At 34.7% G+C, this 18,866-nt stretch overlaps 1 protein-coding gene across 1 annotated transcript; it reads left to right on the forward strand.

Annotated features, from left to right (window-relative positions):
• The first annotated feature begins 8,175 nt into the window (after positions 1-8,175).
• LOC117211255 lies at positions 8,176-18,064 on the forward strand. Its single transcript, XM_033454938.1, has 3 exons — positions 8,176-8,370; positions 10,347-10,491; positions 17,683-18,064. Exons 1-3 carry the CDS (start codon positions 8,179-8,181, stop codon positions 17,952-17,954), a joined length of 609 nt encoding a protein of 202 aa, XP_033310829.1. The 5' UTR covers positions 8,176-8,178; the 3' UTR covers positions 17,955-18,064.
• Positions 18,065-18,866: the final 802 nt, after the last annotated feature.

The following is an 18,866-nucleotide window of genomic DNA, read 5'->3' on the forward strand; positions in this document are numbered from 1 at the left end:
GAATTTTGACTCATATTTTAAATTCTAACCGAAATGAAATAAACGAACGTGACTTGATATTGTCACGATTAATTCATTGCCTAAGGTCAAGCATATTCATGTCATACAGATATATTCGTGTAGATATTTGCCATTTGCAAATATTCATATGGAATATTAACTTGCATATTTATAAATAACACGAATATATTCTCAAGTGTATGTATTTAAACCAATTATTATAATCGCGCTGTGCAAGAAGACCTATCCTAAACTAATAAATTTAAAAAAGAATGTTACTACTCACGGGTATAAGAAATACCCGCGGTCACTATGCTCGCAACAAAATTCTACGTAATACAACCGGTCACCCGTGCCGATTCGGACCTTTCATCCTACGACATGATTGAGTGACCGGAGGAACAAAAATGCATGCGACTCACCGTTCGATGCGGAGAAACAGAGGACGTACCATGGATGCTGCGCCACTCCAGCGAATATTATCAGGGAGAGTAACATCAGGCAGGAACCGTGTAAAGTCCAGTGGTGGAAATGGCGGTTGGGGGGGGGGGGTTGAGGAAGAAGCGAAACGTCGTTTCGACAATTTTCTTCTTTTTCCTATCGAACGTTTATTTAGAAAATACTGCTATTTTTTTACGCATAAAAATTATTATTAAGAAATTGGAACAAGTTTGAAAAATATTATTTAGTCGAAAATTGTGAGATACTTTTCGATAGCAAACAAATGCTCATGAATAACGTGAATGCAATGCAATCGTTTGCAAGAATTATATTGTTCGCAATTAGAATATATACTGAGAATTTTCGTTATTAAAATACGAAATATACATTCCAATAATACACTGCAGTCGCGTGTTTTAAATAATGGAAAATATTTGCAAGAATACAAAAGTTCGCCACTAAATATATTTAAAGAATACTGTGGAAACGCGCGCGAAACCTTGTTTCGAGGTATTTGAATCTACCTGTTACTAATTTGCAAGTTTATGACGTTATAACTCAATTTGAAACAATAAGATAATTCGTTAAAAATTGGTTTGAAATAAGAGAATGATTTCATACATCGGGATCTTTCAGAAGAATCAATGGACTCACGCGACGCACTCCTGTGCACAAAATAACCGCAAGATTCAGTGGAAAAAAAGAATAGATTTTTATATCTCGTTCCAAGTCAGATAAGTATCATTGTACAGAATGAGCTCAGAATGGATTCGACATAGCCAAGACCTATCCCACGGTGTCCCATGGTGTCCTACGGTGTCCCACGGTGTCCTACGGTGTCCAACGTTGTCCCACGGCGTCCAACGTTGCGGTCCAGTGTAGATAATCCAAAATTCTTTTCGCGGCATTTGGTGACCCACACTGGACCGACGATGTCCCACGTTGCAGTCCAGTGTAGATCATCCAAAATTCTTTTCGCGGCATTTGGTGGCCCACACTGGACCGACGATGTCCCACGTTGCAGTCCAGTGTAGATCATCCAAAATTCTTTTCGCTGCATTTGGTGACCCACACTGGACCGACGATGTCCCACGTTGCAGTCCAGTGTAGATCATCCAAAATTCTTTTCGCGGCATTTGGTGACCCACACTGGACCGACGATGTCCCACGGTGCAGTCCAGTCTAGATCATCCAAAATTCTTTTGGCGGCATTTGGAGACCCAAACTGGACCGACGGTATCCCACGGTGTCCCACGGTGCAGTCCAGTCTAGATCATCCAAAATTCTTTTGGCGGCATTTGGAGACCCAAACTGGACCGACGGTATCCCACGGTGTCCCACGGTGCAGTCCAGTCTAGATCATCCAAAATTCTTTTGGCGGCATTTGGAGACCCAAACTGGACCGACGGTATCCCACGGTGTCCCACGTTGCAGTCCAGTGTAGATCATCCAAAATTCTTTTCGCGGCATTTGGTGACCCACACTGGACCGACGATGTCCCACGTTGCAGTCCAGTGTAGATCATCCAAAATTCTTTTCGCGGCATTTGGTGACCCACACTGGACCGACGACGTCCCACGGTGTCCAACGATGTCCCACGGTGCAGTCCAGTCTAGATCATCCAAAATTCTCTTAGAGGCTTTTGGTGATCCAAACTGGACTGTTGCGTAGTTCTTGGCTTGGCATCGTTTTCCAAAAATTAATCACTTGATTAATCTTTGAAAAAGGATGCCAATTACCAGGTCTCACCACGAGGAGGTGACTACGCACGAGACCCGCCCATGAGTTATTCAACATTATGCATCGGTCTCGACATTCAACCTATTGGCAAGAATGTCGAGTTCTGACTCTACTTCATGGGCCTGCGTAAAGAGATAGTTATTTCGTAGTCTAACCGCGAAATACCTATCTCCAACGCAGCGCTTACATGAATCTTCCCAAGCGTAAAACAACGCAATATCTATCTCCCACACAACGCAAAATTCATCTCCCATACAACGATTACATCGATCAGTACAAACATCGTACAATAATCCGCAACCCTATCCGCACATTCCGTATCAAAGACACATTTGTCTAACTTGGAACGAAAGAAAAAAAGTGGGGCTACTACGGAAAAGGAGCCCCAATAATCAGACGATGAAAGAAAAACCGCGGGGTGCCCGGAACGAACGAAATCACGATCTCTCGAAAGAACTAACAAACCTACATAACGTACCCCCGTGCACCTGATAACCCTAAGGTTCAGCGGAAAGCCCAAGCATTGACCTTCGCCCGATTCCTGTCACGTCGTCTGGATCTTATCACGGTCGATGGCACCAACCGATGATACTAGCGATCTAGCAAATAGGCCTGCGATTTAACACACTCCAACTGAGCAAGTGAGGGCCCGGGGAGGGACCGCTGAACAGGATTACAAAGGCAAGGCCCCAACTGAACAGTGGGGTCCACTCCCGCGGGTTCGCCACTTGAACAGAATTACGGAGGACGTGAAAAGCAGGTCTCTGCCCGAGTACCGAAGTACCAATCGGACAGTATTGCGGATCGCAGGCATCACCAGTGCGATGACAACTCCCGTGATTCGAGGCAAACGACGAGCAGTCGTCGAGTAGTCATCAAGACAGAGGTGTGCTTGGGGCGACTTACGAATCGAAAGAGTTAGCCAGTGCGCGTTGACCCGCACGTACCCGGAATACGCGCGAGCGAGTACATCACGCTACGGTTTGAAAGAACTGAGCGACCGTGAACCGATAAATCGTAGGAACAATTTTTCCAATGTGGTAAGCGAGGGCATCACGAGAGACGAGATTTTTATTTTTCGTTCCAAGATAGATAAGTATCTTTGTACAGAATGAGCTTACAATGCACATAACATAGGTATCTATCTTATGATTAATTAAGGCTAAAACGCTCGCATCCCACGGTATCCCGCGATATCCCACGATGTCCCACGATGTCCCACGGCGCCCCCGCGGGGGGATATTAGTCCGGTCTAGATCACCAAAACTATTTTGGATAATCAAGACCAGACTATATTCAAGTAGTTTTTAGCTTGATATCGTTTCTCAAATAATACTAATATTCTCAAATAATACTAATATTCAAAATAGTACTTGGTGCATTATTATTTGGGAAACGATACCAATTACCGGGACTCACCACGAGGAGGTAACTACGCTCGGGTCCCATTTACATAAACAGTTTTTAAGCATTGGAAGCAGAGATGCAAAATTATTTTATAATAAAGCGACATTGTAGCAGCGACATTGTTTTGCCCGGAGTTTATTTGTTCTTACATTACTTGTAATCTAACGGTCTCGATACTCCGAGGCAAAAAAACAACATGATTTGAAATGTCCTCTGACTGATGTCCAGCTACAGATAAGATGCGGTTGCCTTCGGTTAAATTGTACTCGCTTCCTTGATTCTATGTATATGGTGTGTTGTTTCCTTGGTTTTGAGCAGACATGGAAAATTACATCTTAAAATTACACTCTGTGTTACCACTGGTTTTATACGAAATAGTGAAATGAGAAATTAAATACTGTATTTAAAATTAAAAAATAATGCTATATAGAAATAAAATAGCACTTCGAAGACTTGATAGATTCTGTTAATAAAATAAAACAAAATAAATCATTAATGCACTCACTACGAATTGATGGTATTGATTTAAATCAATGAATGTAGAGTTACTTCCGATTAACGGTACAACTGTTATAAATTAAGAACATCATTACTTTGAATTAATGGGAGAATGTGGTTATAAATTATTGGTATAACTGTTAAGAATTAATGGAGTAATTGTTTTAGATTAATGGCTTAAATGTTACAAATTAATGGCTCAGATGATATAAATTATTAGTTTAAATGTTATAAATTAATAGCTTAAATTTTATAAATTAATGGCTTAAATGTTATAAATTAATAGTTTAAATGTTAGAAATTAATGGTGTAATTGTATAAAATAATAGCACAAATGTTAAAAATTAATGGTTTAAATGTTATAAATTAATGGCTTAAATGTATAAAATAACAGTTCAAATATTGTAAATTAGTGGCTTAAATGTTGTAAATTGATAGCTTAAATGCTATAAATTAATAGCTTAAATGTATAAAATAACAGTACAAATGTTGTAAATTAATGGTTTAGATGTTGTAAATTAATAGCTTAAATGTTATAAATTAATAGCATAAATGTTATAAATTAATAGTTTAGACGTTATAAATTAATTCCTTAAATGTTATAAATTAATAGTTTAAATGTTATAAATTAATGGCTTAAATGTTATAAATTAGTAGCTTAAGTGTTGTAAATTAATGGTTTAGACGTTATAAATTACTAGTTGCAATGTTGTTATTTGATATTTTTTTTTATTTACCTTATATTTAAATTCTTCTTCGATGTTCACTCTCCGGAATTTCAGGCACAAAAGAGCTCGCGCGCGACTTCCGTGTTCCTTATATACCTTGACAAGGTGTCGAGATGTCAATCAAACGGCAACAATTTTTTGACATAGCAGGAGACGGTTTTTCCATTATAATAAAGTCAAATTGAACGATTTCTTAATTTTTATCGTAAATTGGTGACTTCAACGATTTAATACGATATCCATTTTTATCATTTTAATAGTTTCTGCAAACTAAGACTAAATTCACACTTCTTTAATACTAGTTTTCGACTATCAATTAGTTTGGACAGAATTCTCTTAGAGACTTTTGGTGATCCAAACTGGACTGTTGCGTAGTTCTTGGCTTGGTATCGTTTTCCAGAGATTAATCAACTGATTAATTTTTGGAAAACGATGCCAATTACCAGGTCTCACCACAAGGAGGTAACTACGCTCGGGCCCCATTTATGTGAAGAGTTTTTAAGCATCGGAAGCAGGAGATGTAAAATTATTTTACAGCAAAGAAGTAGCGTGTATTGAATTTTATTAATCATTAGTTGCCGAATTGTTATGATTTGTTAATTGTTAAGTGTGAGTTGTGATTCCAATTTATAGTAATTCTGATGATTATATAATATTGTTATAAATTAAAATCATAATTGTTAAAAATTAATCGAGTAATAGTTTTAGGTTAATAATAAAATGCTATAAATAAATATCGCAATTACTATAAATTATTAGCTCAATTGTTACAAATTAATAATTTAATTGTGAAGAATTAATATATCAAATGTTGTTAACTAATAGTTTAAATCTTGTAGAGTAACAGTTTAAATATTATAAAGCAATAGTTTAAATATTATAAATTAAAAGCTTAAATGTTATAAAATAATAGTTTAAATGTTGTAGATTGTTGGTTTAAATGTTATAAATTAATGACTTAAATGTTATAAAGTAATAGTTTAAATGTTGTTGAGTAATGGTTTAAATGTCATAAATTAATGGCTTAAATGTTATGTTCTTGTTTCGCAATGATAACTTATTATTAATATTTATGAAGCAGAAAATTTTCAAAATCGAACGCAAAGGGTGCTTCATTATATCTGCAATATCAATTAACCTACCATTTAAAGAAAAAAAAGAAGAAATTCTGAAAATACCCGAAATTTGATACGCAACGCTAATAAATATAAATCTATGCACTCATATTTAAAAAATACGTAATGCCAATAGCAAGAGATCACAGTGCAACCATTTAGGAGGTTGCCGACAAACGATCACAATTGTACAGCTCTTGTAGCTGTATTGTGCGATCAAGGAACAATGTCCCACAAATGCAGTCGGAGGTTTGGGCGTTTTATAAACGCAACTCTATTTAATAAAACGCGATCATTCATTATCGCAACGCTAAAGGGAAAAATTAGTAGAAATTGCGATGGAATAATATCGCAACGCTAACTCTTAAAATGAATTTAATGAAAATTAATATTTACTATATGAAAAAGCTACTTCAAATATTCTGATATTGCAAATTGCAATACTATGAAATTAATTGAAAACTAACATATTTATAATTTAATTTTAAACAATAGAAAACAGGATATATTCTGATACATACAATTTTCTAGGAAGTTCTAAAAATTCATAATAAAAATTGCAAAAGACAATCGCGATAACGTAATTCGCAACTCTAAAGCAAACGCGATTATTTTATCGCAACTCTAGTTCAAACCGTAAATAATCTCTCTCGACACTAATAAGAAAAATCGCACTCCTGTGTACAAAATAACCGCAAGATTCAGTGGAAAAAAAGAATAGATTTTTATATTTTGTTCCAAGTCAGATACGTATCATTGTACAGAATGGGCTCAGAATGGATTTGAAAGTCAAGACATATCCAGCGATGTCCAACGGTGTCCAACGTTGTCCAACGATGTCCCACGTTGTAATCCAGTCTAGATCATCCAAAATTCTTTTCGCGGCTTTTGGTAACCCAAACTGAACTGGTGCGTAGTTCTTAGCTTGGTTACCAGATCTCACCACGAGGAGGTAACTACGCAGGAGACCCGCTCATGAGTTATTTATGGTTAACACACCTTCGCGACTTACCTCTGTACACGAGATGATCTCAAGATCCAGCGGAAAGCCCAAGGATTGACCGTAACTCGAATATCTGTTTGGCCGTTCGAAACTTTCACAAGGCAAAGCCCCAACGGAACGAGTGGGGTCCACCCCTACAGGGTCACTCGAACCGAATTACAGCTTAAATGTTGTATATTAATGGTTTAAATGTTATATTTAAATTCGTAATTAAGTTGCTAATAAGTAAACAAAGGTTTTTTGTCCATTTGCACGTTACGAAGGTTCAAACGAAAATGAGCTCACGCGCGAGTGGGATGTTCCTTATATGCATGACGATTAACCGTTGACAAGGTTACGAATGATTGGTCGAAAGGTGACAATGCAAAATATTCTGATGTCATGAAAATTGATTTTTCCATTATAACACAATCAAATTTAATTACTTCGAAATTTTTATTGTAAATTGACCCCTCCAACAATTTATTACAATAATCAGTTTTATAATTTTTATATTTTTTACCAGCTAAAACTAAAATTACACTTAAGGTACTATTTTTTCATTTAGAACTGTGTCAATCTATATTAAATGCCAGTTTATGAAAAGAATAATTTTATTATAATAACAAAACGTGAAAGTGACCAGTGGGCAAGAATGATCATTCATCCCAAAGGGAAAAGAATTTATACGATAGTTTATATTGCATAATAATTGCAAACTTTTCCGGATACTTTCACAAGATTTTAAATTATTATATTTTACAACAATTTATAAATATTCTTAACTTAATTCTAAGCATATACCATCATTCATTAGTTAATTATTAAATATATAAATTTAATATGATTTCACATCTACAACTGTATTTTACTTTTTACAACTACAGTATAATATAAGCACATATCCTCGTTTTCCAAAAAGGTATCTATCAGATTCTGTGTAGCGTGTTTTTTTGTGTCTATCTGATACTGATTTCATTCCTGTAATATCAAATTTTTCGAATTATGCAGCATCTAAAGACCTAAGACTTCATTATTATATAAATGCTACAGTAAATACATCGACGTATCAATACTTTTTCTAGCCACTGTCCATAATCTTATCGTGCAATCTTAACAATCTAGTTGAAATCATTGAAACGAACTTTTCTTAAAATTCATCTATGAATTAAAAAGACACAGTGGTAAATCTACGAAATTTCAAGAAAAGCTTACTTGCATCTATAATATTTTAATTATCACTAACGTTCGTTGACTGTTTTGCAGGATGATCGGTGCAATGCCTGCGGTGGCAGTTCGCCACGAACGTAAACGACAGGAAAAAAGATTAAAACGTCCTAGTCAGCTTTATCTAGGGGGCCAATGGATGCCACCGCCTCAAGGCTCACCGCCTACCCCCAGTCCTCATGGCCACAACAACCACCTGGAACCTTTACCCGAGTTGTATCTCTGTGGCAAGGTAATTTTTTTTGCTTAACGTACAAACATACAAACATATGTACGTACGTACATTACCGTGATGGATATCGTCGCGCTAACGTGACTATTTATTGATCTCAACTGACCATACGCTACGCATCATGGGTACGCTTTATTACAACACGAACGTTCGATTTCTGTGTTCTTGAATTATTCCGCTGTGTAGAATTTATGTGTGCCTGTGTGCCATTTATAGATTTGCATATCTTCTTATAACACATACTTCAACGACTTGGCAAAACACTCGAATCACTGAAACTCAAGAATCAAAGTGATCGATTCTATTTTCTGAAATTTTTATGTTGAAAGAAATTGTTTAGAAATCAAGATGATCGACTCTGTAATATTTACGACCAATCAAATATTTCTGAATATATTTAAAGAAATGGAATCTAAAGAGAAATTTGTATGATTCATAAAATGTTATAAAACGAATTTTTCTCTAGATATTACACGCGTATATTTTTATGCTTATAAATTTTCCATAAATGCCTGCAAATCGATAATTGGTATTTATTTTTTCGAAAATAAAAATACATTTAATCTCGATAGAACTGAACAGTTTACTCTCTACGTGGATTAAGTAATGTTCTAAATAGATTTTGTGGTTTAGAAGAGTTCTATGTTTTGTTAGAACTTAACTTTGTTAGAAATTAAGCATCGAACAGCGAAAATCGTTTTGAGATTAATATTATAGTATGCATTGACAATATAAGTATGATTAAGAGATTAATTAAAAGAGTCCTTGATAGAGATTATATATAGATTTTGATAGACTTACCAGATGCACGACGTCAGTTACATAATACAGTGGATTGAAAGCTCAAGAAACAACAGAGTTACTACTATCCATTAAAATCTTGCACAAAATTTACCGATTACGTTATACACCTAAATATTTACGACTAAAATATTGATATAATAAAACGTTGTAATAGAAAAAATAACATATAATAATATAAAAAAAAATATAAAAATATAATGTTTTAATATGTCCTTGAAATAATAATTATTGAAATTTTTGAAAATATTTAAAATTATTAAAGGATGTTGTTTTAATAGAATTAATTAAATGATTAGAAATAGAAGAATATTTTACACTTGTTGTCACGAAACGTTGCATACTTCACTCATCCGTTTAATTTTCCAATTTTTACATTAGTTTAACAATTCCTCATGCTTCTCTATATAAATTCATATTCGCATAGTCAAATACAAATGACCACAACTAAAATATTTAAAAAACACGAAACAAATATAAGAATTAAAATGTAAAATCATGATTGTGTTAGCAAAATGCATAATTAATTCGAAAATGTACACAGAGCTTACGACACACTTATTGCAAATGTACATTTAGTAAAACAATAATATGCAATATGATTAATGAATGGTCTTAGACATTGTTATAACGAATAATTGATTGCTCAAATACTTTGGTATTGGCCACGAATCGTACGTTTGCAGTAAACAATCGTAAAAAAGAAACAACTGCTACATGCATTTTCAGACTCGTTTCTGCTAACATAGTTCTCAAATAGTTTGTACTATACGTTATATGTACGTAACATGTTCATAAACAATTTCTATATACGTTCAAATACTTTCGCAAGCCACTGTACAAGGGGTAATGTATTTTAAAAACTGAATATATGTTATAACGTGTTTTGTATATTAATATATATGCGTAAGAAGTTTCTGTAAGTGTTCAAATGCTTTCGTGATCCGCTGTATGAGCCGTAACATATCTTAAAATATAACAGAAATTTCGTATAGAGCATTTTAATTGTGAAAAGCAACGCAGATCATCAGAATTATCCTATAACAGAGAATCATTCGAGAGAAACACTTGCAAGATGATGAATAATTTATACCTTGCGCGTGGAATCACCACCAGATCATTCCTATGACAGTTAGACGTGGCAAATGATTTAACAAGGACATTGTCGTTTACAGATATCGGGACTACACGCGGTGGTGGCGTGCCTGTTGTTAGGCGCAGTGGTGCTAGTCGTTGGTCTAGTCCAACTTGCCCCGGGTGCGACGACCACCGACCATAGACTCGCTTTACTCATAGCGGGCAGCATTCTGCTTCTCCTAGGTGAGCCATTTTTTCTCAGCCCATGAAAGCGTATCAAAGAAACTGAATTTCTGCCAGAACGATCCGGTGTGCTCGTGACGAATGTTCACCAGAGAATAATATAAGAGAATAATGGGTCAAGGAAATACATTCATCTCAACTGCAAGGCATATGTAAAGAGAAGAATAAATTCCCAAGCATGTTGTAACTTCAGCTGTAATCTTGTATAGTTAAAATGATTTTATGGAATTTAAGTATATTCCAGCGAAATTAATTACATCTGAAATTGGCGTTTTTTTTTCAAGCCTTCTGGAAGCGAAATTTTTTAGGCTGTGGAAACAAAGAATTTATTATTAATAATAGAAACACACTTTTTCTGATATTTTTATAAAGGAGATGCAAGTTCACTAATTGACCCAAGACTCATTAACATCAATTATATTTGTCGGTTAGTTGGTTAATAACGATTTACTACGGTGATACACCGAGCGTGAAAGAAACAAGTATAATAATACGGAGAATTTCAAATTTGTGTAATTTTCGTTTATTTTTAGTATAGGTACACGTAAAGGAATAATATGTTTTAGAGAAGAATTTTGGAAAACGAAATAAATTATTTTTATATAGTAGCGCTAACGGAAAGCAAAGCAAAATTATACACAAATCCCTGGTTTCATAGATCTAATACGTTAATTTCAAGTATTAACTGCTGTTATATGTGTATTTTATAACGATTTAATTTCATTGTACAAACAGACGTATAGTATTTTCAAAATAAAATATCATATTGGAAAATATAATTCCATTGAGTAATTAGGCCACATTTTTCCGCAGTTGAATACTCTCAAATAGGATCTATTATCTATCATGTAAGTTGATTTCAAGTAATTAGGCTACATATCTGTGGTAGAATGATGACGTTTTCAACACATAACATTTCGACTCATTATACTGCATAGTCAATTTCATCAAGTAATACATTAATAACGAGCGTAGGGATAATATTTTCAACAGAATATTTAATTATATATTTAATTATGTATTCTCAACAGGATATATAATTCCATTGACTAATTGGATTATATCTACAGTTAAAATGCGACATTTTCAAAAGAACATATCACGGTAACATGATTTCATCAAATAATTCGAATGTACATGTTTTTTAACAAAAATGTAATATTTGTAACAAAATATTGATTTAAGATTTTACCATTCACTTATTACGAATTTATTATACAATACTACAGTTTGTAATTAAAATATTAATGAATATTCGTAAGATGGTAAATCAAGGAAATATGTTTCGTGTTATTTCTTTATTTGAATATCTTTCATATTGGACACATCTAATTGAAAAATGATAATTTAATAAAATGAAATGAAAAGGAAATGATACGAAGAAAAACAATTTTTAATGCATTCTCCTTTTAAATTTTGCAAATTCGTACCTTGCATCTCGTCGTGCAGCTCGTTCTATTGCAGCTCTGAATTCTGTAACTTTTGAACTTTAGAACCACCAAGTTTATGCTTGGAAACTTGCGAACTGAATAGACTCAATCATACTAAATACTAACACGCCTTTGCAAAATTTCAAGCGTTTGTTAACCAGTATTTATGTTCGTTGCAAATGCTTAAATAACGATTCAAACTTGTATAATATACTAGACAGTTACAGTTACAGTATACCAAACACTGTTCTCAAATCTCACATAGGAAAATAAGGAACGAATGAAGTTATTTAAAATATCGTGATATTTTGTCTTTTTCATTTTATTGTTTCTGAGGTGAATAAGTCGTGATAGGTGCCGAAGAATCATTCGAGTATGGTTAACAATATATTTATTAACAAGCAGCTGTTTGCGTTTCGCGGTTATAAGTTAGACTTCTAGGCGATGCGTTACGATAGTGATTCAAATTCGGATGATGATTGCTCAACTATCGACTTTCGGCTAACAACTATGGACTATCGACTGCTGACTGAAGACTATCTACTGACAACTCGAGACTCGGCTGTCGGCTGCAGAGGAAAACTATGATGGGGCGTGTCTAAGGATACGAGATCATCGAATTCGTCGGAGAAAATCTTCGTTAGGAAAGTGAGGGAAATAGACGTTGCTGTTAATTGGTTGATCTCTAGATCGGCGGTTGAAGAAAGATGCTAACCGCTCTCGAGAGAAAGTTGCTAACGTTATAACGTTAATATTGCTAAGTTGAAGTATCGTAGCTGAGAAAAAACATATTTCTCGTATTTTTCCATAATAGGAAATCCTAAGGTTTATACCAGGTCCTTAAGCTAGATATAAAATGTGCTATAGAAATATTTCGACGTCTGGCAATCATCTTGTCCGAAGGATAGGGTCTTCGTGTAGCGGTCCACGGGACAGAAACCGTTAGAAAGTTTACTGCCGAGTGCCGCTACATTTCTTCTAACCATTTCATATCAATAGATATAGTATACTGATTAATAGAAGAATAAAAATGAGATATTCTAAAATTATGTCCCTCTATTTAACGCTCGTACTTGAAACAGATCCAACTTTTATTAAAAGTTCTATTAATATTTTGCTTTCAGAAAAAGTTTCCAACGATATTAAACGTTTATCATGATCGTCTTCTGAGATTATATTATTAAATCTCCTACACAAAAATGTAGGAAAAGCGAAATGCTTCTGATAAAATATTCACGTTCTTTTATTTATTGAAATTTTAATAAAATATTCCGAATGCTTCGTTACTGAAATAATGGAATTCGCATATAAACTCGTTTTATTTATTCTATAGTTAGTAATGAGATATTATACAAGACAATGCCGAGGTAATAAGAAGCAGTTTGGAAAGAACTTTCTCTTCTTCAGAGATTTTATGACAAAATCATATTACTGTGAGCTATTCATTCAGAGTAATCAAGTTAATGTCGTTTAACATTGTGGTGGGAATAGAAGTGATAGCTGTTCTTTGACTTAGCTAAAAGGAATACCTTCAAGGATGCAAATATCCTCCGTATAAAACGTTAAATACATTTATCGTCACGAATTTATACAATCTTGCAACGGAAATGTTTAACGAAGTTCTTTAAACAAAAAATTAATTTTATTATAAGTACGCTGAAAATGTTTACAAACACATCTGAGATTTAAATATGCTTGCATATATATAAAAATTGCGTGAGTTTTACGGACGAAATAGAATAATTTCATTAAAATTTCCTCAAAAAGTATAATTCGCAACAAAACAACAAATAACAAAAAAGGAATAAAAATTAGCTGAATTTTCTCTGAATAAGGTCCAAAATTGTCTTGTATCCTTTTGCACTTTTATTCGCTCGAAAAATTTTTACAAAATTAATTCGTGAACATTTTCAACAGCTTATTAAAAGTACTTACCGTATTTAGGTCGATTCAAACTTCTTTCAACAAACATTTTCAGTTTTCCATAGGATTGATCATCCTTTTCCCAACTGTTTTTAACGAGCTATTAGAAATCCATGTACGTATAAGTGAATAGGAAATTCTGGTAGAAGAAAGTCACTTTGAAAGAAATTTAAATGAAACATTGAGAGCGAAAGTGGACTATGCCACGTTTTTTCTGAATTGTGAGTTTATTAATTTGTTCCAAGAAAAGTAGGAAAATTTATTTTTTCCAAATCAAACCCAAATAATATAGCGAAATTAATTGTTGCGCTGAATATCTTGTACTTGTCTATCTATTTTTTAACATTTTTAAAAAGTATTTATAAAAGTAAAATTAAAATAGAAAAATTTTTTAAAGTAAAAGAATTAAAAGGAGAAATTAAAATGTCGAATATTATTACGAAAAAGAAGTATATAATTACATAACGAACATTATTCGATATTCTTGTACTCGAATATTTCTTGTCACATACGTTTAAGTGCAGATCGATTGAATGCAATAGCAAGAATCTCCATAACATTTGCATGAACGATAAAGTTGACCGATGAAATTCACATGCATCAATATTATCAACACGAGGCCATACTCGTAAACTTAGCAACAGATAAAGCGGTTGCTTCGGAATTAAATTGTCAAAGTACGCTGCATAGAGTATTAATTACACAGTATAAACGCGAGATATATTGACGTGTAGTCCAAAATTTATAGTACAAATTTTGATCGAATTTTCGTTACACTAAACTAATTACATTCCAGCCTATGAAAATTACCGCAACGTAAACCAGTAAAGCTCATTTTCATCGTCAAAGTTCCGTTAAATTAGCAAATCTAAATTTTATGTATATTATTGAAAATATATATATCAGATCAACATGTATAATCAAATAACGCATTTTAAAAATGAAATGGTTTATATTTGAAAATTTTGTTGGAAAGATTTATAGATTGTTATAGATATTTGAAATATAGAATATATACTTATGTATATAAAGATATAAGAAGAGTAATTTAAATTTATAATTTAAATTTAACTTATACATTATTTTCTCGAGTCACTTAAATACCAAAGAAGTTTCTTTACGTGTGTCGAGAACGAAAATGCGGCGGGAGATCATGCCGTCGTCGTTCGCCGCACTACGGACGGCCGGTCCCGTTTTCCCGATTTCCATGTACACGCTGAGGTGCAATTTCTCGCGCGTTCGCCATACGTCGCATGATAAAAGCATAAGCCGCCTTGCCGTGACGAGCTTCGGGATCGCGAACGGCGGCGGTATTTCGCGCAGGAGCATGGTCGCCGGCGATCCCCGATGGTCAACGCGTTTATTTGCGCCTGTATCTGCATCATCTGTTCCCTGAGCGCGTTGATGGCGGCAACCGTGGCATCGTTTACTCCGCCGCCGTATGTCGTTGGCTTACCTACTGCCGTGGTTCGGTCTATGCTGACCGCAACAACCTGTCCTAGTTCCGGGCGTATTTCATGGATGCTGTCGGCGATCGTGGTCAGAGTTTCGGGCCTCTTATCCTGGACGGAGGCTAGGACGCGCTGCACGTGCACCGGGAGTCAGCTTTCCCAGGGAGTCCGGATGAGTTCGTCCGATGTTGCAGGGGTGGCGAGGCTTCTCAGATCCCAGTAAAATTGAGAAGGCGTTCTGTCGCCTAGTTGTTCGCTTTCTATTATTTTACGTAGGCGTCGGGCGTCTGACTCGCCCAGCCTCTTAATGAGTTCCTTTTTGAGGAACTCGTACTGCCCACTCTCCGGTGGATTGGCTAAGATGTCGCGGATGAGTCGCACATACGGTTTATCGATGTTCGCGATGACGGCATTATATTTGGCCACCTCACTCGTAATCCGGGCGTGTTTGAACCGTGCCTCTAACACATTAAACCACAGCTCTACATCATCCGCCCAGAACGATGGTATGGGGAGATGAGCGTTTACAGCGTCCACGTTAAAGAGCTCGTTTTTGTCGGTACTCGTCATCTCGAAAGCTCTAATACTCGCGGAGTTCGAAATCTTATCGGCACTCTCCCGGTTATCTCTATCACTTTGATCACGTCGGAGTCACCAATTTGTAGGAGGTCAAATGATGAGATTAATGAGATGACTAATAGGTGAAATCATTAATGTATTTAAAATTGTCAGTACAATGTCCTAGTCGCGAAACGGTGTGTGTAACGTCGTTTGGTCGCAGGTTATAATAATCCGTTTGCGATCGCGTCTGTTTATTTATAGTAGTCGGGGTCAAGTCGGAAGATTCAAATTTGTCTTTGTTTTACGGTTACATGTAGCGGCGACGTTGTTTTGCTCGGAGTTTGTTTATTCTTACATTATATGTAACCTAACGAACTTCATACTCCGAAGCAAAACAATAACATGATTTCGAACGAATTCTAACTCTTGTGCCGCTACACGTGTATTATACGTGCAACGTATTCACAATGGACGATCTCAGTATTTATCAGGCGCTCAGTAACTTGTATTCTTTCGTATAAATATAAAATGTATTGAAATAACAAATAAAATCTCTGATTAACAAATACAACTTTTAAATGAAATCTCTATGAAATGAACAAATAAAATAGTTAAATTGATACTTTATCACCGTTATTTATGTAACGAGTATGTCATATTCTAATTCTTTCGAATTTTGTAATTTTTTGAATTAAATATTCATCGTTCACATTGTAAATTCAGTAATACTTGTCCCTAAGAAGCTATTTATATTAATAATAACATAAGATATGGAGTAAAACAGAAACTAGGAATATTATTTAGTATCAACTTTTATGATTAAAATCACGAGCAGCAGAAAATATGAGAAATAAATATCCACCATATAAAATAATTATATCACTATTATCACCATTACATCAATATCATTCGTACTTATTAAAGTTTAACGCTACAACTATCAGAGTAGTCGAACTGACCAATCCATAATTTTTTATAAAGATCGTATATATATATCGCGGTAGATTTTTAGAAATTGTTAATGATTATTCGTAAAGTAAATAGATAAAGACTTATCAGCTTATTTGTGTTTTCTTCATACTCCTGCTATTTTAATGTCCGTAATTCGTTGTAAAATGTTACAATTTAGTATAGAATTAGTCTAGTTCTAGTCCGATACTTTTAGTGCTGATATTTCTAACAAAAAATAATGATAAAACTTATTAATCTTTTTAACAAATCCTAAAGATTCCTTTAAAGATTTGTTTATGAAAATTGTATAGTGTAATTACCAAATTACGAATCGATCAACGTTCATCAAGAAGAGTTTCGTTCTGGTTGATATTTGTAACGATTCCCCTTTTAAATTCCAAAATTAAACACCTACATTTCTCGAAGATCGTAGTGAGTTACAAGCGAGTAGCTAATTTACAATTAGTTTAATAATCCTCAACGTTAAACGGTGAAACGATCCTATAAAATACCATCATATCGAAAACTCGATAATATCCAGGTATTATCCTCGCGTTATGTATAGCTTTCCTTTAACTGCATTTTGAGTCGCTTGTTACAAAGTTTACATTTTAATCGCCAGTAGTTCCAACGTTAAACAGTCAAATTACCTCGTAAAATATCATCGTAATAAATGTCCAACGATCATCTTTTGGATCCTAATGACCATTATGTACCCTTCCGTATTCCTCTCGTTCTTAATCCATTTCGTACAAGTTTCACATTTTAGTGATCAAAAAAAAAAAAAAAAAAAAAAAAATAGGAAAATACTAGTGTTAAATGGTAAAACGATCGCGTAAAGTATGGTAATGACTAACAAAACTCAATGTTTTTAGGTATCATACTAGCCGGTGTTAGATGCTACGTGTTGCACTGTGTGCCATTACCAAGCGAGTCGCCCGTAGCAACTCCACTTCCGCCTCCAGCTAACGATCAAGCTGGACTTCCACGAGGTACGCTGGACCTGCTGGTGGGCCATCAGAATCAACCAGAAACTGACGCGTTGATGCACACCGATCACCATCATGAACACCATTCCCATCATCATCACCACGGAAACCATAAGAAGAAGCGTAGCTCCCAAGGCTCTCACTCCGACGAAGCCTAATGATCGACGTCAGAGAAACCGGCTAATTAATTGGATCCGGTTAGTCGATGATGAAAGTACATCCGCTGATAGAGAGAAACTCCTCAGGCGTTCCAGACTTAAATTAGAAAGAGAAAGGAGAAAAGAATGGCGAAGATAAGGAGAGGGAGAATGAGGAGAGAAATTGGAAAACGTATAAATCGAAGCTTTTGAAAGGAAAGTAAAACGGAGAATAACCGTTGAAGACAGTCTATACATCGTGTACATTATACTCGATTCTTTTATCTTTTGTAACTTTCTATATATATATAATTATATATATATAATTATATAATATAAATATATATATATATTATCGACATATAATGCGTAACGTGTACTCAGCTTGAATCGTCGCTGAAGAAAGTGCACTTTTCTATCCTGTATGCTGGGTGTTCGAGCTTTATCCGATCCACGATATCACTTCATTGGCCGTTGATATTTTACCTTTACGTAAACGAAATACAAACTGTTTGGAATGTTATGCTGTGTTTCGTAGCGAACCATTCTTTCGGTTACTTCTGAATGCAAACTGCGAAACGTTGAAGAATTCCACGTAGAGATAAGGGAATAGGGCGGAGTAACTTTGTTATCGCACTTTCTCTGGTCAAAGTCAGTCGACACAAATCCTTGAGATATTGCGAACAAGTCTTTGTCTTTTTACGTGTACTTGAAGCCAGGAACATTTTGCTTAAAATTGCTATTTTGTTCATTCGAGCTCGAAATCGAAGAAAGAAGAACACTATGAATATCGATGTAAGATTCTTCTATATTACTTTATGGTTTACGTACGTTTCAGGAGGTTCTATTTGACTCTGTTGCGACAATCAAGTTGTTTCTTATCTTTTTTTCAATCTGTTTCTTATTAGTTAGTTATTACTTATTAAATTTATG

Source organism: Bombus bifarius, unplaced genomic scaffold (genome assembly GCF_011952205.1).
Source record: "Bombus bifarius isolate JDL3187 unplaced genomic scaffold, Bbif_JDL3187 scf7180000008225, whole genome shotgun sequence".
In the NCBI taxonomy this organism is placed as follows: domain Eukaryota; kingdom Metazoa; phylum Arthropoda; class Insecta; order Hymenoptera; family Apidae; genus Bombus; species Bombus bifarius.

Bases quoted from the DNA above. Each gene is read 5' to 3' on its own strand.
- LOC117211255 (XM_033454938.1), top strand. From the start codon at position 8,179: ATGATCGGTGCAATGCCTGCGGTGGCAGTTCGCCACGAACGTAAACGA. The intron at 8,371-10,346 runs GTAATTTTTTTT...TGTCGTTTACAG, and splicing joins AGTTGTATCTCTGTGGCAAG to ATATCGGGACTACACGCGGT. The intron at 10,492-17,682 runs GTGAGCCATTTT...CAATGTTTTTAG, and splicing joins CAGCATTCTGCTTCTCCTAG to GTATCATACTAGCCGGTGTT.